The 24,593-nt window shown below is 40.7% G+C and overlaps 2 protein-coding genes across 2 annotated transcripts; both read right to left on the bottom strand.

Moving 5' to 3' along the window:
• Positions 1-507: 507 nt before the first annotated feature.
• LOC115688484 (RING-H2 finger protein ATL20-like) lies at positions 508-1,744 on the bottom strand. The gene is made up of 2 exons (XM_030614312.1): positions 1,609-1,744; positions 508-977 (listed from the first exon to the last, which is right to left on the bottom strand). Exons 1-2 carry the CDS (start codon positions 1,742-1,744, stop codon positions 508-510), a joined length of 606 nt encoding a protein of 201 aa, XP_030470172.1.
• Positions 1,745-6,208: 4,464 nt separating this feature from the next.
• Positions 6,209-6,940, bottom strand: LOC115688483 (RING-H2 finger protein ATL22-like). Its single transcript, XM_030614311.1, has one exon. The coding sequence runs from the start codon at positions 6,938-6,940 to the stop codon at positions 6,209-6,211; it is 732 nt and encodes a 243-aa protein (XP_030470171.1).
• Positions 6,941-24,593: the final 17,653 nt, after the last annotated feature.

Below are 24,593 nucleotides of genomic sequence, written 5' to 3'. Positions count from 1 at the left end.
AGTTTCTCTTGATTTCCAAGTATTAGTTGCTGATATCCGAGAAATCTCTAAACAATCTAATCAGCCCTATCTAGGATGCACAATTAGCCTCAGCAAAAAACACTAGTAAGAAACTCAAATGAGGGTTGGTAATCTAAAAAAATTAGTTGATAATTTAATCAGAACAAAGTTTAAGTCACTCAAATAAAGATTTTCAAATTCATATAGGAGTTAGTAAATACAAGGCGTTACCAAGAAAGATAAATGAAAATGAGTAAAAGATAGGACAAAGTGATAACTTGTAAATTATCAATTAGAGTCATAATTTCATAAAAATATATGTAAGTTATTAATAAATTAACAGGAAATCAGGTAATTAATAACTTCTTTTTTACCAACAGTTTTTTTATACTACCAATTCTTCCATAAATCTACCAACATGGAAAAATGTTCCGTTTTAATTTACATAGAACAATAGAATTGTCCCCCCTGCAAAAAACGATAAAATCAGATCATCAGAGATTCGTCTTACCCTTGGTGATCGCGACACAGTGGGCAAGAAGCGTTTCGCTTGAGCCATTGGTCTATGCAGTGTGCATGGAAGTAATGCGCGCACTCGGGGATAGCCCTAAGCATGTCCTTGGGTTGGTACTCAGACAAGCAAATCACACAAAAATTGTCGTTAGGCCTAGGTACACGTCCTTCATCGTCGACTTGAACCTTTGGATAAGACTCTATTGTGAGCCAATCGAGTCCCATGACACGGTCATCATCGTCATGTTGAGCTCCTCTTAGAGTGTCCGATGGAGACGGATATACATTGTTGTTGTTGTTGTTGTTGTTCTGTACATGTCTTTCACCACGATGCATAGCGACTGGAGCAAGAGACGTAGCAGCTCGAGCACATGATCGGTGGTGACATCCGAACACAAACAAACAAACAATGACAGAAATTGAGATGCCGCGAATTATCCAATACTTGCCCTGTTTTGAAAGCCCTACATGATTATGTAGGATGAATGAAATAGTTGGACCATGAACATCGAAAGAGGATTAATGGTAATTTAACCTATGTGGAGGAAATAGCAAGATGTAAACTTTTGAAAATACTATAGACTGCGGCTAGAGCAAAAACAGTTTGTTTCTTTAGGTGGTCGTCCGCTGTTTATTCATGAATAAATCTCGGAGTACATGAATCAGTAATCTTAGCCAATTCACAAAATGCAGTCATTAATTTCTAGATCACTATATAGTTCATATGTCTCTTAAGGAGTAGTGTTATAGAATATGAGATAATGTGTGATAATTTCTTCCGTCGTACGGCCGAGTTTAATAGAATTTTGCACATCTTGACTTTGTGGTAGAGTCAAATTGGGATGACTGAGCCCGTTCGCTTGACACTATTAACTCTATACAGTTTATTTTAAAGCAAATCGATTGAAAATTTTCAGCTCAAATCAAAACTTTTGCCCGGAAGTGTATTGTGACCCATGCCTTCTAACACAAGGGGTTCTATCGAGACCAAATTGTCAAATGGATCTCATGCGTCGTGGACCAAGATGGCTCAATTAGGTACGTTTCGTTCGAATTTGTTGTCAAGACGTTCTACACGAAACACATCGTACATACCATGTTTGTGGATGCATCCAAAATCGGAGTCCGTCGAACCTTTGGGTCCGCACCTGCCCCCACTTGCCTCGCACAACCGACACTCAGGCAGGTCCCATGTCAACGAAATACTATCTTCGGAGAACAGCCACCCCATCGGGACGGAGACCGTTCAAGTGCTGCATCCGCGTTTTGAAAAGTACTGGGTCGCGAAATCATCCGCGAACCCGAACATGACCGTGTATTGTTCCCCGCTGAGACAGCTCACGCGATGGTTCCCAAACTCATCTGAGAAGTCCACAGAGCAATTGGCCAACACAAAGCTCTCGTAATACGGCACCACGAGGAGCGAGCTCGAGAACGTCGAGCTTGTGAGCCGCTTCGGAAGGCAATTGTCCGGATCCTTGAGCGAAACATATCGTTGCTTGTAGTCAATGCTATCGACGACGAAGTTTTGCAAGTTGGGCAATTGGATGATCGCTCAGCTTCGGTTGTCGCACGAGAGAACCAACCCAGGATAGCCACAACGTTCATCTTGGACATTCCTGATCCGGAAAGGGAAGCGGATGGGAGGTCCGGCCAGCCGACAACAATTTACCCGGCAGACATTACTGGGACTATCCGCAGATAAGTGGGAAAACGAGAGGAGGAACAAAGAGAAGACGAAGGCCGAGAAAGCCATGAGAGGTGCACAGCGGATGGTACGAGGACTGTGATTGTGTATGGATTAATATTCTTGCCTTCGATCTTTTTAAAACATTTGTTTCCCTTTCCAAGATGAACTTTTATCCAACACATACCTGCTCAAGGAAGGCGTAGAATTTGGCTGGTCTATTTGGCCGGCTTACGTCAAATGGATGGGGATATGTAGGTCCTAGCGAAGTTGAAATTGAACTACTAGAGAGGAAAAGGCCAAACGGGCGTGTTGCTTTAGATGTGCAATATAGAATTGTGAGACGTTGCTTCGTTCTTATCAAGACATGCCAATAAATCACCTCCTTTTGAGGTCCAAAATCTTATTGTAACTTACATTAGAAGAGTAGCACTGGTGGAACTAGAGAATGCCTCATAACTTATAGGTTGATTGTGATGATTGTGATTTAATTTATCTATGTTTATAATTCCATTCATTATTTACCAAAAAAAAAATCATATTGTGTCGAATGATCCCCTTAGAATTATACTTTTGGGATTTGTACCCTTGTTAGTGAATTGACATTTACAATTTACTTTCCTGAGAGGTTGCCACGACATATTGAAGAGATCCCGTGTAGATGTAGATATAAGATTATAATGATTAGAGACTAGAGGCCTTGTGATCACGGCATAGAGGACAAGAAGCATTTCTCTTGAGCCACTGGTCTATGCAATGAGCATGGAAGTAGTGGGCACATTCGGCGAGAGTCCTAAGCATGTCCTTGGGTTGGTACTCAGATAAGCAAATCGCACAGATATTGTCGTTAGGCCTAGGTACACGTCCTTCATCATCGACTTGAATCTTCGGATAAGGCTCTATCATGAGCCAATCTGAGTCCCATCACACGGCCATCATCGTCATGTTGAGCTCCTCTCAAAGCGTCCAAAGGAGACGGATATATGTTGTTGTTGTTCCATACATGTCTTTGACGGCGATGCCTAGCGACTAGAGCAAGAGACGTAGCAACTCAAGCACGTGAAAAGTGGTGAAATCTGAATCCGAACAAACAAACAATGACGGAAATTGAGATGCCGCGATTTATCCAATACTTGGCATGTTTTGAAAGCCCTACATGATTATGTATGAGGAATGAAATAGTCGGACCATGAATCGAAAGATGATTGATGGTAATTTAACCTATGTAGGGGAAATTAGCAAGATTTAAATTTTTGAAAATACAATAGACTGCGGCTAGAGAAAAAAGGATTGTTTCTTTAGGTGGTCGTCCGCTGTTTGTTCATGAATAAACCTCGGAATGCACGAATTAGGAGAAATATGAGATAATGGGTGATAATTTTCTTGCGTCGTACGGTCGAGTTTTATAGAATTTGGCACATCTTGACTTCGTGGTAAAGTCGACTTGGGATGGATGAGCCCGTTAGATTGACACTATTAACTCTATACAGTTTATTGCAAAGCAAATCGATTGAAAATTTTCAGCTTAAATCAAAACTTTTGGCCGGAAGTGTATCGTTACCCATTCCTTCTATTCCTAACCCATGGGGATCTATTGAGAAAAAGTCGTCAAATGGATGTCATGCGTCGTGGACCATGGCTCAATCAGGTCGGTATGTGTCGTTCGAAGTTGTTATCTAGACATCCCAAACGAAACACACCATACATACCATGTTTGTGGAAGCATCCAAAATCGAAGCCTGTCGAACCTTTGGCCCGCACCTGTCACCACTTGCCTCGCACAACCCACGACCAGGCTGATCGGAGAAGAAGGTAGCCGAGGTAGCAATGAGAGGTGCTCCGAGCATTGTGTTCGTGTATGAGTTAAGATCGATGCCTTTGATTTTTATTTTTTTTGAAATATTTGTTTCCTTGTCGAGGTTTGACTTCTATCTAACGTCCGTCTACCTTCTCCGGCGTACGACAAATGGATGGGGATCTGTAGGTCCTAGCGAAGTTGTAATTCAACTAATTCAAAGGAAAACGCCAAACAAACGGTCATGTTGTTTCAATGTACAAATAACATAGAATTGCAACATATGGCCTGGTTCAAATGTACAAATAACATAGAATTGCAACAATAGGTTAGACATCTTAAACCATTCTAATCTTCTCTAGACTCTTTAATCTTCATATTTTAATGTTGACTCGTCGGATGGTTAGCCATTAACGACGAAAATCTTCATCTTTTATGACTTCAATTGACTGTTTCATAAGCTGAAATATACCTATCTAGGGATGAAAAAATGGCCAGCGGAAGTGCTATGCAGGATGGAGGTGGAGCATAAGTTTCGAGAGACTAGCACGTACGTAATTACTTACGACGCACTAATTAAGAAGGATCATATGGGCGAGTTGCAAAGTCTTAGTGTATTTATATTAGCAGTGTGGTACTAGTGGAACTAGAAAATGCCTTATAATTTAGGCTCCGTTTGTTTTGTGGAAAATGAATAACCTGAAAAATATTTACCTAAAAACGAGATTGCTCTTATATCACTTACAAAAATGAATAAACAAGAAACATTTTCGTTATCCATGAAAATGTCGAGACATAAATCGTATATAAGCGACCGTTTTTAAGAAAATGTTTTCCAAATCATTCATTTTCCGTGAAACAACATAAACCGTATAGGCAGATTACGATGATTGTGATTTTATCTAGCTTTATTATTTCATTCATTATTTAGCAAAAGAAAATCATACTGTTTCGAACCATCCTCTTAGATTTATACTTCTGGGATTTGGCCCTTGTGAGTGAATTGACATCTACAATTTACTTTCTTGAGAGATTGCCACAACATATTGAAGAGATTTAGTGATTGGTATACTTACAACTTACCATGAAAATATACACAAAAGCAGAAAATATATGGTGATGATTAGAGACTAGAGGCCTTGTGATTACGGCATAGAGGGCACGAAGCATTTCTCTTGAGCCACTGGTCAATGCAATGAGCATGGAAGTAGTGTGCACACTAGGGGATGGTCACGAGTGTCTCCTTGGACTGGTACTCCGACAGGCAATCGCGCAAATGTTGTCTTTGGGCCTAGGCACTTGTCCCGGATCATCGATTTGAGCCTTCGGATACGATTCTAACGTGGCCAAGTCGATGCCCTTGGCACCACCGGCGGCATGTTGGGTATTTCCCGCGTCACCGGAATGAGATAAATTCGTGCCGTCGTTGCCATTGTGGCTCTGATGACAAGATCTGTTGGCTCGAGTGCGAAGGTAGCAGGCACTTCCCAAGACGCAGAAGAACGAGGGTGATATGGCGATCCACACTATCACGAGCCTTATGCGTTTCGAAAACTCTAGATATAATCACAGATCATGGATCAATCAATTAAACTTGAAATGTTAGAAAAACATCGACGATCAATAATCGGCAATCGGTAACTATTTCAAAAAAGTAGTGCTAACACATCATATTCATAGGGTTAATATTTAGGATCATTACGGATATTATACAAAATTGATTTGTAAAATAATGTGACTAGTGAATACTCAAGTAAATGAGTCCTACATTACTTTAAAAACTGGTTTTCCGCAATAGTCCTAATATTCTAGGTTTCCTCTGGCATTCCAAGCAAAAACTTGTTAAGTCCCGGTTTACATAGATCAATATATTCAACTGTTGTAACGATATGTATGAATGTATAATCTAGAAGCAAAGTCCTTCACAAGCTAATCAAGGACTAGGGAAAGTACATCCTACTTGTTTAGAGATTTTCCTTTTCTACGCCAATATGACTTAGACAATGCGTCTTGTGAACATCATACGCATGTAAACTCGATTGGATACATATATGGAAATAATATAGATATTTGCAATTCACAGATCAGAAAGAAGAGCGGTTGAAGTAACCATCCAACCAAGGATGGAGGAAAACACAGACGCCCGGCTTATTGTTATGATCATTCCGTTGATTAAAATATATAAGCTTGATAATCAATAGTTTTCGTGTATCCTACATTGGTAGCATACCTTGATAGTGGGCACATTTAACTACCGATGAGCCGTTGTCACTCTTGAGCCCACATCTCCCACCCATCGCTTCACAACTTCTACAATCCGGCCGATCCCATTTCAACCAGACACCCTCGGTTATGTTCTCCCTAAAGCTCACCGTCTCCGGAACCAACACCGTCCAAGTATAGCACCTATGATCGGAGAACAACCATCTAGCGAGGAGATCATCTGTGGAAGCGACCACCGCCATGTGGCCCGCCCCATCGAGACAATCGACGCATGTGATCAAAGTTCCCGGCAGGTCCGTGGGCAGATTCCATGTGCAATTGGCGAGCGTGAAGTTCTCGTATGCTGCGGCCAAGAAGGGCGATGACGCAGAGGCCAGGTCGGAGCTGAAGCTCCGGGTTGCCAGTAGGCGCTTCGGAAGGCAACCATCGGGGTCCCCGAGCGAAATCAATTGGTCTGCATAACCGATCGACCTCACGACAAGGTCGCCGGAGTGAGGCAAGTGGAGGATCGCTTGGCCTTGGTTGTCGCATGAGATTTCAAATCCCGGATAGCTGCAGCATTCGTCCTGAAGGCCCCTGATTCGGAACGGGAGGCGGATCGAGGGTCCGTTGGGATTGCAAGACGACGTCGGGCAGAGAACACGAGGTTTGTCCGAGGTGACGAGGACTAGAAGGACGAGGAAGGAAGACGAGAAGAGCAGGAAGATTGCGGAGGACGCCATAAGAAGGGAGGTGACATGGTGGAGAGTACAAGGGATTGTAAAATAGGGAATGCGGGATTTGTTTTCTCCAATCGCAGGATGGATGGGGACATGGAGGTTCTTACAAGAGCAAATGTCAAAATGTGGAGACCACGGTGACATGTACGTGGGACAAGACATTTTGGTTTTCTTTTATCAAGACCAGTCAACGAGGTCACTGTACAAGAAAGAGTCACGTCCTGTAAAAATTGTACGTGACTATGTGTTCATCTTATAGAATATTACTTGTGGCAGATAAGGGATTTATGTAGTTTATCTTTTACTTCAAGCCGTTTTGTTGCTTATATTATTTTGCTGTAAAAAATAAAACAAAAAAAAGGAACATAGAACTTGGAATCGGATCAGACAAGGTAGGTTCCAAGGCAAACAATATAAATTTTAGGTTCCAAAAATTGGGAACCTATTATAATAAGGTAGGTTACAGGTTTCAAGTTTGGAACTTACCCACCTTGCAATCAACCACCGTTAGTCCCATAAAGTTGTAATTGAACTATATATAACGGAAAAGGCCAAACGGTCATGGGGTTTCGAACGTACAATATAAAATTACATGTTACTTTGTTCTTATTGGGGTATATTGGGTGCGCTCATCAGAAATCCAATACCTTTACCTAGGGAAAACGCTTACAAGAAAGCCAAATCCAAGTTCATTAATGTATCTTGTTGGACCAACTTTCACCGAAAAGCTTAAACCAATGAGATATTGGCTAATTAAAATATATTCACTACTTTGGCCCAAACCAATTTTTTGATATGGGATTTTTTTTAATACGAGTGGCACGTGCATCTCAACAATGAAATTTTCATCTTTTATAAGGTTAATAGAGCGCTTCGTAAGCTAAAATATTTCTATTTAAGGACGAAAAAAATGGCCAGTCAAAATTTGCCTAAAAGAATAACCAATTGAAGTACTCTGTCGCATGGTGGTGAAGCTGAAGCATAATTTTAGATATGTACATAAGAGGCACTAACTAAGAAGTATTACATGGGGCATCCTTTCAAATCACTGCCTTTTGAGGTCTAAAATCTTATTGTAACTAATATTAGCGGAGTAGGACTAGGGGAACTAGAGAATGTCTCGTAACTTATAGGTTGATTGGGATGATTGTGTGATTTTATCCAGCTATGTTTGTAATTTCATGCATTATTTACCATATGAAAACCATATTTATCAAAGGATCCTCTTTAATTCTGGGATTCGGACCCTTGTTAGTGAACTGTCATATACAATTTGCTTAATTCCAAAAAAAAAAAAAGCACAAACTTTACCTTGAGTGATAATTCTGGCTCAAACTTTTTTTATCTTGTAATAAATCACAAACTTTCACTTAAATCTCAAATCTGGCTCGAACAATTTGAAAATTTTACATCACAGGGGCCAGATTTGGGATTTGAGTACTAGAATTCACTCAAGGTAAAGTTGATGCTTTTTTTTTTTTTTGAATTAGACAACTTACCATGAAAATATACACAAATGCAGAAAAATTGCCAAGTAATACTATAATTCCATCGTACAATTTTAATTTTAAATCTCCCTCGTTATTATCATGTAGATGTAGACATAAGGTTATGATTGGAGGCTAGAAGCCTTATGATTACGGCATAGAGGGCAAGAAGCATTTTTCTTGAGCCACTGGTCTATGCAATGAGCATGGAAGTAGTGTGCACACTCAGGGATGGTCCTGAGTGTCTCCTTGGGCTGGTATTCCGACAAGCAAATTGCGCAAAGGTCATCGTTCGGCCTAGGCACTTGTCCTAGATCATCAATTTGAGCCTTCGGATACGATTCCAACGTGGCCAAGTCGATGCCCATGGCACCATCAATGGCATGAGGTGGATATGTGTTGCTGTTGCCATCGTGGCTCAGATGACGAGGTCTGTTGGCTCGAGTGATGAGGTAACAAACACTTCCAAAGAGACAGAAGAAAAAGGCTGATAGGGCGATCGTCATTATCACAAACTTTACGCCTTCTGAAAGTTCTATATATAATCACATATCATGATTCGATCAATTGAATTTGAAATGTCAGAAAAACATCAATAATCAATGATCAGTAATTGGTTAGTATCTCGAAAAATGTATTGCTAGCACATTATATTCTCAAGGTTATTATCAATAGCATACAAAATTGATTTACAAAAATTAGTCAAAGTCCTGGTTTACATAGATCGGATATATTGAACTGTTGCAATGTATATGCGTGGTATGCATCATCTAAAAGCAAAGTCCAACATAAGTTGATTAAGGCTTAGGCAAAGTACATTCTACTTGTTAAGAGATTTTTCTTCTCTACCCCAACATAATTCTGATTGGCTAATTACAAGTTTTGAACATCATACACAGTTAAACTTAATTAGATGTAATGCCCGTATTTACAATTCACCATTCAAAAAGAAACGCGGTTGGACAAAGCTTAGCTCCTCCTATCATCCAACCAAGGATGGAGCAAAACATAGACCTTCTTATTATGATAAATTCATTGATTAAGACATATAAGCTTGATTAATAGTTGTCCTTTGTCATAAGTAGCATACCTTTTGTGTCCTTTGTCATAGTTGTCCTTTTGTGGGCACATTGAACTTCCGATGACCCGTTGCCACTCGAGCCCACATATCCCACCGGTAGCTTCACAATCTCTGCAATCCGGCCAATCCCATTTTAACCAAACACCCACGGTTATATCCTCCGCTAAGGTCAGCGCCTCCGGAACTAACATCGTCCAGGTATCGCACCACCCGAAATCGGACATCGCCTTTCTAGAGACATAATCTTCTGTGGGCGCGACCACAACCATGTGGTCCGCCCCTTCAAGACAAGCGACGCGTGTGATCCCAGTTCACAGTAGGTCCGCGGGTAAATCCCATGTGCAATTGGCGAATGTGAACTTCCCGTGCGCCTCGGCTAAGAAGGGAGATGACGCGGACGCCAGGTCGGAGCTGAAGCTTTGGGTCGCCAATAGGCGCTTCAAGAGGCAACCTTCAAGGTCCCCGAGCAAAACCAATTGATCCGCATAATCAATCGACTTCACAAAGAGGTCGCCAGAGTGAGGCCAATGGAGGATTGCTTGGCCTTGGTTGTCGCACGAGATTTCGAATCCTGGATAGCCGCAGCGCTCATCCTGGAGGCCTCTGATTCGGAACGGGAAGCGGATTGGGGGTCCTTTGCGATTGCAATGCGACTTTCGACAGAGAGTGTTGTAAAATTTGAATGGCTTCGAATCAAAAAGCAATCAAGTCGGACTTTGAGGGGTGATATCACTTTCCTTAAGGATTTATTTGCCCCACAATTGTTGCTAATGGTCATCGGCAAAAATCCTCCAGGATACAACAAAGTCTCAAATGAGAATACTAGGGTCTCTCTAGGAAACAAAAGAAATGATGACCGTAGTTTTCGAAAGAAGACTTGAAGAAATTGATCTCTCTTTTCTTTCTTGCCAAAAACTGACATATATAGAAATCGGTCTTAAAGAACATTGGCAACTCTTCACGAAAGGTTGCAAAGCTAACAAAGATATTCCTTCGGAAGAAGTTGCAAACTGAATAGATGCAACCCTTCGGAAAAGATTGAAAACTGAACAAGTATAATCTCCAAAAGTTGTCTTGGAAAGACACATGTAAAATTCGGAATAAAATAAATAAATATATAATTCCGAATTTTCATAATTTCGAAAATTACTTAATAAACAAAAAAACAACCTTTCAAATAATAAAAATTAATAAGATAACCTTACGAAATAAAATAAAAAAAAAATGTAAAGGGATTAAGTGCGCCAAAATCGCGCAATTATTCGCACACCCGCACGCGGGTATTGTGTGGACTAGCACACACCCCATTGTCTTCACTCTAAAGAGAAAGAAGATATTCACAGTTATAAAGTGGCCCACTTTCTCAAAATTTTCCTACGTGGGACAAAGAAAAATGCACTATTTTGTTTGTTTTACAAACAAACAACCAACAGAGAGTGCCGGGCTTATCCACGGCGACGCGGACTAGAAGGAGAAGGAAGGCAAACCAGAAGAGTAAGATGATTTCGGAGGACGCCATGCGAAGGGAGGTGAAATGGTGGAGAGTACGAGGGATCGTGAAATAGGGAAGGCGAGCTTTGTTCACTTCAATTGCCAGATGGATGGGGACATGGAAGTTCTTACAAGCACATATGTTAAAATGTGGAGAGCATGGTGTTATGTACATGGTACAAGACATTTTGGTTTTGCTTTATCGAGACAAGTTGATGCAGGCCAGATTGATAATGCCGCCCGCATCGAAGACGAGCTCACTCGACCAAGGAGATCAGCCCGCATCCGAGCTCGACAAGTCGCTCGACCAGTCTTGAAGATATCGAAGGGACGCAATTCGAAGACCAAGACTCTCATCCGCGAGTCCATGCCACAATAAAGTCCTTGTCTTTCCCTATACATTGGAAGCCTAAAAGATACTTTGGGATGATCAAGAAGACGTTGGGCATTTATCTAGTTTCTAGTTTCTAAGTTCTTTAATGTTTTATGCCTTCTAGGGTCTTTAATGCTCTTTAGTCTCTTCATTTGCTTGAGTCTTTTCATTTGTTTTTCTTTGGCTATAAAAGACCATCTACTTTATGTATTCGACAGACGAATTTGATTAATGAAAATTTTGCATCAAGCAATTATCTTGAACCTTGAAGAGATCATACCCCTGAAAACCTAGAAGAGTTTTCACTCCGTCCTTGAAGAGTTGGAGGTTTTCAAATCTGCATCCTTAAAGAGTTGCAGTCATCGATCTAGAAGAATCGGTGCCCTATCCACTTCCTTGGAGGCCTGGAAGAGCAACCAACGAAGTTCTATCTTTTCCTCTGTTCTGTCCATTTACATCCGTCCACTTCCACCCCGATTTCGTCCTTCCTATAGTGCTTATTTGAGAAAACTCAAAACAGAGAAATTGTTAATCCAGAAGTCTTTGTTCATTTGGCTTTGGAATCAGGTCATTCCGATCTGTATCGACGAAGTTACATCCATTTTCCCGAGCTTGCGCAGGACTGTAATTACTGTTCGTCCTGTTCCACGTGTGCAAGTCATTCTCCCGATCCTAACGTTCGAGTAGCCTACACCAGGCTGCATCATAAGTGATCGAGGCTATTGTCCAAAAATAGTCACATACCTGTGAAAAAGATACGCGTGTTTGAATGAATTCAATCATTCACATTTCCTTTTGGTTAAATTATTATCGAAGGATAAATGTTGTTTTAGATCTTTCGTTTGATTCATTTTCAATTTTGTTATTTTCTAAAATAATTCCCTAATATATATACTTGACTCACGTAACGAAAAAACCCATTTGAATCCTACAATACATTCTTTGACATGTTATGAGAAAATACTTATTTGTAAGTATTTGACCTTACTATGCACATCATGTTATGTGGTACAAAGAAATATCTACAAATACAAGTGTCATATCTATATGTTAGTATAACGAGAAAAATTCGCTTTTAACAATGTGTTCTAGAATCTAAAATGGGAAAATTATCAAAACAGTCATAAACCTATTGCAATTATGCCACTTCAAGCCTAAACATTTTTTTGTGCCAATTAAGTTATAAATCTTTTGTATTTGCGCCAATTCAGTCCATCCGGTCAATTTTGGCCAGCTGATGCTGACGTGGACGCCTGCTGTTGCCGGCCGTCCGGCCAACACTGACGTGGCAATTTTTTTAAATATTTTTTTATTTTTTCAAAATTTTATACATATTTTTCCTTTTTTTCTATTATTTCTTTTTTTTTTCTCCCTTCATCTTCTTCAATCTCTAGCCAGTCGCCGGGTTCGGCGACTGGCCAGAGACTGGGGCCGGCAAGGCGAGGCTGACCTCACCAGCGATCAGCAGGGCCGAGCCTCGCCAGTTGCCGGCGAGAACAAGCCCTTGCCAGGGACGGCCAGGTCGGCCTTGCCCAACAACGTTGCAATTAGGCAAGGCCAACCTCGCCAGCGATCGGCGAGGATGAGCCTCGCCAGATGTGGCGAGGTCTTGTCCTCGCCGGTCGCTTCGAGTGAGGCCGACCTCGCTAGTTGCCGGCGAGGACGAGGCCTTGCCAGCGACGGCGAGGCCTTGCCAGCGACGGCGAGGTCGGCCTCACCTGGCAACATCACCAAAAAAAAGAAAAAAAATTAATAAAAAAATTCGAACAAAAAAATATATATTTAAAAATTGCCACGTCAGCATTGGCCAGACGGTCGACACTAGCCAGTGTCCACGTCAGCATCGACCAGCCAAAATTGATCGGATGGACTGAATTGATATAAATGCAAAAGGTTTAGGACTGAATTAGCAAAAAAAAAAAGATTTAGGACTGAATTGGCACAATTGCAAAAGGTTTAAGACTGTTTTGGTAATTTTCCCAATCGAAAATAGGTTAGAGTCTCTATGAAATAATATATCATGTAATAGAAATAATCCATGCAATTGTCAAGATTATTTAATGCGGCTTTACTATGTAAAATATATTTTGTGTGATAAGATAAAAGTTAAAATGATTTATTATTTGCGTAATACAACAAACATTGTCATCGATTTTATGTAACGGGATGATGGTTGTTTAAAGGATGGTGAGAAAGCAATAATGTCAAATTATAAAGAAGAATTAGTCAACGATAAATTCTATTTGTTATTAATATATGAAGTAAATAGGACATAGTAGATTTTTTTTATCAGTGTGACGTGAATTGTTTTCTTAGACAATTAAATTCATGATACCCGAATTGTGACATATATATAAATTATTTTAAATTATTTTTCTATTTTTTCTATTTTCACTATTATTATCTCAATTACTAAATTTCACGACTGTGTCACTATTGTAGTTCCAAAAGTTACAATAATGATAAAAAAAATTCTTATACGACATAGTAGATTTTTTATCAGTGAAGTGAATATATTTCTTAGACAATATAATACATGGTACTTTAATTGTGATATATATAAAAATTATTTTAACATTTTTTTCTATTTTCACTATTATTATCTCATTTACTAAATTTCACGATTGTATCGCTATTGTAGTTCAAAAAGTTACATATCTTCCAATAAGTTGAATGGAAAAGACTAGAGAGACAATCTTAGTTAGATAAATTTCTTAGTAGATTTTGAAAAACAAAACCCATGCGACGCATAAACACTAATTTATTGTAATATCCACTATTCACTACTACAGAAGATCGCACAATTCAAAATTTACATTACATAAAGATACTTAGGGTGAGTTTATTTTAAGAAAAAATTAAGATTTGAAAAATATTTTCCGAAAAATGATTGGTTGTATTGTTTAGAAAAATTAGTCAATGGAGGATGTTTTCATTCTCGACAATAATTTATGTTCAACTATTCATGGATGATGCAACTAATTTTCATTCATTCATTTTGTAACCGATTATTTTTTGAGCTCGAGTCAAGTTCGAGTGGCTTGTCAAGCTGAAGTCTCATCCTGTCCCAAACCTTTCCGCATAGGAACTAACCTCGAGTCTCACCCTGGCACCAAGATATCTCCAAAGCACACGGGAGCAAGTTTTCAACTATTAGGCCAATCACCGTGGTGGTACTTCACTGAAATTGGGACATCTCCAATGGCATGTGTCCTATAAAAGATTTCTCAAGCTCTAGACACAATAGCTAATAGACACCTCATTTAAGCTGCCCGAGATCTGCTCTTGACTTTTTCCGAGTTCGAGTGGCTTGGCAAGCCGAGTTCGAGCATAAAGATAGTAGGTACCGGTGCTTGTATATCAAACAAAAGTTCACGGCTAGTCCATAAGGATGTGATGCATGAATTAAGGCACTAAACTTTGTCGGTAGAATAAGCTGTAAAGAAAAGGTAAATATGAATCAATTGAATTGTACAATCACACTCCTGTAGGTACCACCACAAAACCTACCCACAATCATAAATTTCAATCCATTTCACCCTAAGTTTGTACGTTGTATTGATGTATATTCACCCCTCCACTTTGACTGATGAAATGCTCCTGTGCATGTGCATATGCTTGCCCTGCGTGAGGAGATGAACTTCCGAAGAGAGAACTGCCAAAAAGTTGCGCATTACCCTGTTCCTCTACATGGCAATTTACTTTCAATTGCTTGCGGTCATAGAATTGGAAGACCTCCATGACCCAAGGAGATTATTATTATCACATCGAACTAGTACAAAACTACAGGAAACAAAAAGAGCTAAGTATGATTAAAATACTCAAGGTATCAAACTTTCAGATATCCACATGAGCTTACTGGTCAAAATCACCCACTACTTTACCCAGGAAATGAGCGCACATTCGAAGCAGCACCACTTAAGAGGGCTGGCAGCCGAAGCCCCTCAATTCCCCCCAAATCTTTGTCTTCCATGGAATAAGGAAATACCCTATTGTTACTTTGCATCATGAGGATCCCGAGATCCGGATAAGGCCCGGGATGAAGCAATTTAAGGTCTTACTTAGGACCATAAGCATCACTACTTAAGAGGGCTAGCGGCCGAAGGCTTCACCCTTCCCTAGAAGCTGAAAGAACTACCCCAACGATTTTTAGTGACGGAAATTCCTATCGACAATATATCTCCAGGCTAAGAAACCATTCGGAAAACTTGTCATCAGCGACGATCAGTTTGTGTCTAGAGGTCCTAGTACACACCATAAAATGACATCGAAACCATATTGTTGTGCCTGGGGACTGTTCATCCCGTCCCTAAAGTGACGCACCTATCTATTTTGTTTAGAAGAAGAAAATTTTGCTTAGTGGTGCAAGCAAGATAATCTCTAAATTGCAGGGTCAACCGGATTGTAGAGTCGCATTTGTTACAATATCTTTGGGATTCTGTATATATTCTAGGACATTGTAGAATTATTCTTTGTATATTCTCTGGGATTATTTCCCTGAAATATCTTATAGATTAGGTTTTATTGTACCTATTTATTCTGGCCTTGTGCCTTAATTCAACATATAGCTTTTTCATATTTTCTCTCTATCATGGTATCAGAGCAATTGCTCTGGGCTTTTGTTTCACCGGCAATCAAGTTCACCATGGTTTGATATTGTCGTTGGAAGATCGGGACTCTTCGCCATTGTGTTCTCGTGGTTTTATTGATTTGACGACACCACGTTCATCGTCTCGTCACCGGTGACTTCTCACACTTCACCACCCGATAAATTCTCGACGCACGCACTCTCACGTGCCGTTGTTATTACTGCTCTTGAATTTTGGTCATTTTCTGCGCTATTGGATTTGATATGGGTGTTTCGGGTGACCAAATTGATGTCAAACTCGATGGCTCCAATTATGCTCTTTGGCGGCCATCGGCTATGGCTGCACTTGTTTATCATGACTTATTTGAGCATGTTGAGAGTGTACGCGTCTGTCCTGCCAAATTCAAGGACGTTGAGCAATCCAAACTCACTTCTAAGGAGATTGCTAAGCGTGAATCTGACATTCGGACTTGGACTATTGCTTATCGAAGGGCTTGGGCCATTATATTTGGTTCTCTTGATCATGCCCTTCGTCCACAGTTTGCTCACATCACGGGTGCGAAGAATCTTTGGGATCAGCTCGCTGACATGTTTACTCAGACTGGCTCTATCCGCGTCTATCAATTACAGCAGGAGATTGCTGCTGCTGCTCAGGGCGCTCGATCTATTCTTGAGTTTTATAATTATTTGAAGTCACTTTGGAGTCAACTTGATGTTTTGTCTCCCATTTTATGTTCCACATGTTCTAGTTGTGCCACATGTCAGTCTTTTCGACTACAAACTCAGAATTGCTTGCGACTTTATGATTTTGTTATGAAGCTTCGACCTGCTTTTGAGGGTGTTCGTAGTTAGATTCTTTATCGGAATCCTCCACCCTCTCTTCTTGATGCTATCAAGGAACTTCAGTCTGAGGAAGCCCGGTTGGGTCTTCTCTCATCTTCTGCGGTGCCTGATCCCACCGCGATTCTTGCTGCTACTCCTCGACCTACATCATCGCGATACCCAGCGCTCTTCTCGAACTCCACCCGCTCCTACTCCGGTTCAGCATGTTTCTCCCGCTTCTCCTTCTATGGATGAGCGATTTACTGTACTTGAGGCTCAATTAGCCAGCTTAAATAAATTGCAGCTTAACTCTCAGTCATCCAATTCTGGCCTTTCGGTTGCTGCAGCTGCTGCTTCCTCATCAAGTGACTCTTCTACTGCTTGGATTCTTGACTCAGGAGCTGCTAGACACATGTCTGCTTCCGCTACTTGTCTCACTGAGCTTTCTGAGCTCAAGTCTCTAGCACGATTCTTTACAGGTGATGGTTCTCCTCTTATAGCTGCCCAACAGGGGGCTCTTGTCCGCCCTCAGGTTTTTTGTGTTCCTGATGTGTTGCATGTCTCTTCTCTGGCGCTCAATTTATTATCTGTTAGCCAGCTTACTGATGCTGGTTGTATTGTGAGTTTTACTGATCGCTCTTGTTTTGTGTAGGATCATTCAAGTGGCAAGACGATTGGTAAGGGCAGTAGGAATGGCGGGTTATACACCATGCAGTCTCTCCACCTTCCATCCACCTCCACTTCCTCTCCTCATCCCGTGCTAGCAACAGTGGATCTTGCGCGGTGGCATCAACGTCTAGGGCACGCTTCCTCTTCTCGCCTTTCTATCCTTCAACAACAGGGGGTTCTTGGCCCTGTCCCATCTGGTGCTTTACCTCCTTGTTCTGTCTGTCCTTTAGCAAAGCAATCTGCTCTGCCTTTTCCTACGAGTACTTCTAGTTCTAGTGCTATTTTTGATCTTGTTCATTCTTATGTATGGGGCCTTGCCCCTGTTCTATCCAAGAGTGGTTTCAAATATTATGTTTCGTTTATTGACGATTATTCTCGCTATACTTGGGTCTATCTTATACGTCAGCGTAGTGATTTTCTTACCATTTATTAGACTTTTACTGCCATGATATCTACACAATTTCAAAAGAAAATCAAAGTTTTTCGCTCTGACTCCGGGGGGAATATCTTTTGGGTGCTGAACATTGCCACAACATTGTAGGACATTGTAGGACATTGTAGAATTATTCTTTGTATATTCTCTGGGATTGTTTCCCTAAAATATCTTATAGATTAGGTTTTATTGTACCTATTTATTCTAGCCTTGTGCCTTAATTTAACATATAGCTTTTTCATATTTTCTCTCTATCAGCATTATCGTGCAACCCTAATCCCCTAAGGTCATTGAAATTTTCTCAGAAGAAGGGTAAACGTCACAGTTTTGCACAAATCACCTGAATCCATTTTAATTAGAAGAAATAAGCCAGTAGATATCTGAACTCCCCAGAAACAATATTACAACATACGGTAATTGACATGACCCGATATATCAATCTAATGTCAGTGGTCAAATGAGGTCAGTATATCCATTTTGTTCGAGCATAATTATAGAAACAACAAATTTTACGCATACCCCTTGTGATTGTGGCTCAACGGGCAAGAAGCATTCTACCTGAGCCACAGGTCTATGCACTGCGCATGGAAGTAGTGTCCACACATGGGGATGATCCGGAGTGTCTCCTTGGGCTGGTACACCGACAAGCAAATTGCACAAACATTATCGATCGGCTTAGGTACCTGTCCATCGTCATCGACTTGACTCTTTGGATAAGATTCTATCGTGAGGGAATCGAGGCCCGTGACCCTACTGGGGGCGCGTCGAGTTTCTCTTGAGGGGCTTGAAGGAAATGAGATATTTGCGACGTTGTTTTCACCGTCATTGTTGTTAGGAGGTTGACCGAGACAACCACGATGTCTGGAGACTCGAGCGCGCCATCTATGGTAGTATGCGATTCCGAATATGCAAAGGAGCGAAGACAACGTGATGCCGGAGAGTATCCAGAACTTGGCCCTCTTTGAAAGCCATACATGATTAATTGATTATGATGAATAATGAAATAGTTGGGCAAAGCAAGATCTCATTAACTTGTGAAAATAGAATTGATATCTTATTGTAAAATAATTTGTTTTCGTAGGTGACTGTTGTTATTTGTGCGATAGGAGTTGGAAAAGAAAGTTTGGACGTACCAGTGACAAGAGAAGTCCTCTTACACAGACACCATTAAAATTACAAGAGCAGAGATTCAATTCCCATATGTTTTACACCTATTATTCGATCAATGATATAGAAAACTTTCCACGCCAATTACCCACCCATCGGTGGCAGCGTTGGTTTGCGCTCAGTTCCTTTCACGAGAGGTCCTGGGTTCAAACTCGCCCATCGGTGATTTAAGTGGGGGGTCGTGGCGGTGGGATGCTGCGCTAGCCCCCCTCGAGGACTAGTCGGGCATCACCGCTGGTTTGAGCCCTAGCTCGCCGGCCGCGCGGACACCTCGGTTATCAAAAAAAAAAAAAAATTTCCACGCCAATAGAGAAATTACTGAAAACGAATTTATCAACGATGTGTTTTCAAAGCACTGGTTCAATCAACTAATTAATAAGGATAAGTTATTATTTTCAATGCATTGACTTTGCTTCGAAGAGAATAAATGTCAGACAGAAACTGGCGAATCTATGGACACACCATGTTTACCGAAGCATTCAACATGGGCGCCCGTGGAACCCCTAAGCCTGCAACTCCCGCCACTTCTCTCGCACGATCTACAATCCGGCCGATTCCACTTCACGAAAACTGTCTCAGTTATATCCGTCGGATATTGCCGTGCCACCGGAACCAACACTGTCCAAGTACGACATCGGAACTCCGAGAAGTAGCTGGGGAAACCGCCGTTGGCACTCAGCAGTACCGTGTGGTGTTGATCGCTGAGGCAGCGGACCCATCTGATTCTGAAATCCGATAGATCAACTGAGCAATTCGCAAACATGACGCTCTTGCACTCTTGCGCTGCGAAAAGTGAGGTCGAGAACGTCCAGTTCTAAAGCCGCTTCGCAAGGCAGTTGCTCGGGTCCTTGAGCCTGATGTATTGTTGCTTGTAATCGATGAGGTCGACGACGAAGTCCTGCCAGTAAGGTAATTGGATAATCACTTGGCCTCAGTTGTTGCACGAGACATCGAAGCCCGGATAGCCACATCGCTCGGGGTTGGATGTCTCTTACTCGAAAAGGGAAGCGAATCTCGGGTCTGCCGGGATGACAAAATGTTACCGGACATATATCGTTAGGGTTATCGGCGGACACATGGAGAGAGAGGGTGAGGACGAAAGAGAAGAAGATGGCAGAGGTAGCCATCAGAGGAACATACCGAAGAGTAGCTAGGATTGAACCTAGGAATCTAAGGTTCTTCTCTATCCTTTTTCCTAAAGAAAGATTTATTTCCTTTTCAAAGAGAAGTTTTTAATATCTTATGTACCTTCTCAAAGGCACAAAAAGAAAATGTGCCTTAGTCAATTTAGCCAGCCAAATGGATGGGTATATGTACGTTTTTACAATTGCAGTATGTTGTTTGGTTCCATGAGGACAAGCCCATAGAGACATTTAACTGAGGAAGGAAAATTGAAATTTTGTATAAATGATGAACCATCATCACCTAGGATCACAATCCATTTAGTCCTCCTCTCTTCTCTTAAGTAAGTATTTGTGCTGATCTGGTCTATAAAGACGAGATTAATCACGGTGATTGATCATCTGAATCTCACATGGGTCTACAAAGTCGAGGGGTTGTGATTGCACCTAGTTCACAAGGCATGGACCATGATCCTGGCAGGTTTTCCCAAATCAAGACCACCCAACTCCATTATACATCAATTTGCATCAAGGTAATTTTGGCCTAATGTACGAATTCATAGTTTACAATACGTAGGATACTTGTCCAGGCAATTTGAAAATCTTATTCATGGAAAGAAATTCCGACAAATCTTTCGTGCAGTTTTATACATTAAATAAATCTCCCCAATCTTTCGGCAGATGTTTATTAGGACTATCCACGGATAAGCGGAGAGACAAGAAGAGACAAGAAGAAGAAGAAGATGATGATGATGATGATGATGACGATGGCTGAGGTACATAGCGGATAGTACGACGATATGAATTAAGATTCTTGCAATTTGATGCATTTTAAGATGTCTGCTTCCTTCTCCAAGATAAGACTTCAATCCGACATGCAATTTGTTCGAGACAAGCATAGAATCTGCCTGGTCTATTTTAGCCTGAGCACGGCAAATGGATGGGGCTATAAAAGAAAAGGCCAAACGGTCATTGGGGTTTCCAAATGAATAAACACATGGAATTGCAACGTATTAACTGAGTTCTTGCCGGACCATGCCGATAAGGACGATTACTTGAAGAGATCGTGAGTTTTGTAGGGCAACAGATGAGACATGGGATCTTAAACCTTTCGCTCCATTCTCTTTTCTCCGGGCTCCTTAATCAACATGTATTAGTTGGCGAAAATTTACAGCTTTGGTGCAGCAACTTTCGTGTAGTGCTTCATTTTAGTGTTAAAACTTTTCAAACGATTGTTTAAGTGCCACAATTTTTGAAATTAATTTTGATGACTTGGCTTGCCGGAAAATTTGACGTGGCTTGCTGGAGTCACTTAAATGGAATTTTTTTTTAAAAAGCTTGCTATTAAAAGTGATCGTTTGTAAAGTTTTGGTATTAAGTTGGTCATTTATAAGTTGAATGCAAAAGACTAGAGAGAGAATCTTAGTTACACAATTTTTTTTGAAAAACAACACTCGTGCGAAGTATGGTCATAAACACAAGTTTGTTGGAATATTCACTATTAAGTAGTATAGGAGACTGCACATTTCAAAATTTATAATACATGAAGATAAATTATCTAAATTATCTATTTCTTGCCAATAAGGTGCAAAGGGTCACCAATTTTGACAGCCTTCCTTAAACGCTATGCTAGGATTTTCACCCTTGCTACGAAATATTTGGTTTGAATTAAGTAAAATTCCCACGCGTGCATCGCTTAGATGGCAAGTCCGTTAGCACAGCCCAGTCAAGTCTCACCCCATCCTAAGCCTTTCCACATATGGACTAAGATTTTTTAGGAACGAGGAGCGATCGGGATTTGGACCTGGCACAAAGCCATCTCCAAATCATTTGGGAGTAAGCCTTGAATTACGACTCAGTGAATCATTGGAATGGTACTTAACTGAATTTGTAACGTCGAGGATGGCATTCTATGAAAGATTTTGATGAACTCTAAACACACGAGCAATCAGACACCTCATTTAAGGTCGCTTTGTTCTTACTTTTCAGTCAAAACTACAAAGACAAAGAAATCATAGATAACTATATGTGAATTTACGGGTCAATATTTGCGTCTTGCGAAAGCTTTTTAGCAACCTCGTTCGAATGCGCATGGATTGCGGGATCTAAATTAAGTAAGAAGTGAAAAGTGAAAATCCATCCGTAATGATCAAAAGGCGGAGATTGATCCATGTACTTGTCATTCCAACTTTCTAATTTTTGGCCCGCAAGGTGCTATTCGCCATATGATCTCAATATGCATCCATTTTCTCATACACATATCTGTCTGCAGGAAGAAAGCCCTCCCCTTTCTTCTTTTTCTCCTTTTCAACCCACCCTTTTCTTTTCGCCACTTTTTTCATCCCCTTGACTGGCTGATAAACATATCAACCTGGTTGTGCTCCGTAAATTGAAGTGAACCGACTAAGTTTAGACCTTGAGGGATGAATTCTTCCTCTGAATTAGCAAAAGCCACTTCTAACTGTTCCTGTGCTGAGCGCAAAGCTTTCAATTACTTGGGGCCTCGGCGTTAATACACCTGCGCAACCAATACGGAACGAAGCGAGCACGTGAACAATTCAGATCTCATTTTCTTTACTGGAAATCGAGCTGCTTGATGAACTCGATCGAAAGTTAATCTACACTGATCGTATACAAGACGGTACTAAAAGTAGACTCATTCTTATCGATGATACGACGAGAAGAACCAATCACGATTTTAAACTCTTTTAGAATCTTTTGTTGATTGTCCTATTGTAGACATTGATCTCAGTCCCTAAGAAAAAAAAAAGTTATCAGGGACGGGCGGGCCACCTCGAGTGAATTCATTTAGGGACGGCTTATGTCCTATTCCTCAAAATTTGATGCACTATCATTTTATATCGTACTTGATCATCTAGATTAATCAATCTTTGTTTAAATGGTACTTTTGACTTTTTGAGCCTCAAATATCAAAATCCGAATGACAAAAATAATGACAAAATTGAGGGAAGTATTTATTACCCTTTGTTATTGCGGCACAATGGACAAGAAGCATTCTTCCAGAGCCATCGGTCGATGCAATCCGCATGGAAGTAATGCTTGCACTCGGGAATGGTCCGGATCATCTCGTTCTGCTCGTATTTTGACAAGCAAATCGCGCAAACATCATCGTTAGGCCGAGGCAACTGTCCTAGGTCGTCAATTTGAGTTTTTGGATAAGATTCAATGGTGGGTAAGTCGATGCCCATCACGCCAATGGCATTGCGCCTGACCATTTCGACTGCTTCCCCATTGACGCCGTTCGACGGAGCTGAATCTGGGACCCTGTTGGACCTAATTTGATTGAGACCCTGACGAACGAAGACCCGAACCTTTAAGAACCATATGAATCCGAAGATGCACGTCACCCATGGTAACATGAAGAGCGAAGCTATGGCGAACTGGGCACCCGTCGAAAGGCCTAGGAAAATAGGAGGTACCATTAAATGTTAGCAAAAACTCCACAAAGAAGAAGAAATTACGAATATCCAGTCATTTTGAAGCTCAAGCTTCGTCCACAGTTATTGGAAGTCTGAAGATAGCTACATCTTTGTAAAATTGACAAATTACGCATTCGTATGACTAGTGTTCGGATACAACATGTTATTAAAAAATTTAGGGATAATAATATGGGTACTCATTGAATTTTTCTTCAATAGTTAATTTGGTCATTGAACTTTAAATAATCTGCTCAATGTGGTCCTTTCATTAACAGTGTCACTACGTCATCCGCAACTTTTCAAACTTGTATTGCCACGTTAGCATTTGTTCTTTTTGGGCTAAAATAGAGAGAGAGAGAGAGAGAGAGAGAGAGAGAGAGAGAGAGAGAGAGAGAGAGAGAGAGAGAGAGAGAATTGCGTGAATGCCGACATGATAAATCTAAGGTCAAGCTAACACAAAAGGTAGTCATATCAGCTTTTCCTTTTAGAATTATAAATGATTTGAGTGAATTTAGAAAGTTTAAAAACTAAATTGAATAAGAAAAAGTTCGAAAACCACGTCGAATAATGAAAGGAAAGTTCAAGAACTACTATGTCATTTTCCCAAAAATCTATGGGAATTGGTTGCAATCCAGATACTTGTCCTTCCAAGCATTTGATATATGATTGTGGATTAATTAGCATCTAGAGGTCCTTGAATCGTCATAAGGAAAGTAAAAACTTCTATCACTATAAAAGTTTCATGTACTTGGAAAATACTTTTAGAAGACTTCCATAGCGTCTTTTTTTAAGTTAGAAAGTGCCATTTCTAGGAAGAATCTATTGTGCCATCTTCCTAACTCTTGATGCTACCGGGTAAACACTACACTGATTCGTGACGACATATTGCCACGTAAGCATCTCGTACCACTTCCCAACTATGAATCATCGCCATTTCTGAGTCCTTTTAACTGGTCCAATCTGCTTCATGTACGTTTCAAGAAA

This window comes from Syzygium oleosum, unplaced genomic scaffold (assembly GCF_021117445.2).
Source record: "Syzygium oleosum isolate NSW1041296 unplaced genomic scaffold, Sole_v2.1 Sole_v2.14, whole genome shotgun sequence".
Taxonomy (NCBI): domain Eukaryota; kingdom Viridiplantae; phylum Streptophyta; class Magnoliopsida; order Myrtales; family Myrtaceae; genus Syzygium; species Syzygium oleosum.
This window is presented reverse-complemented; position numbering and strand designations above follow the sequence as displayed.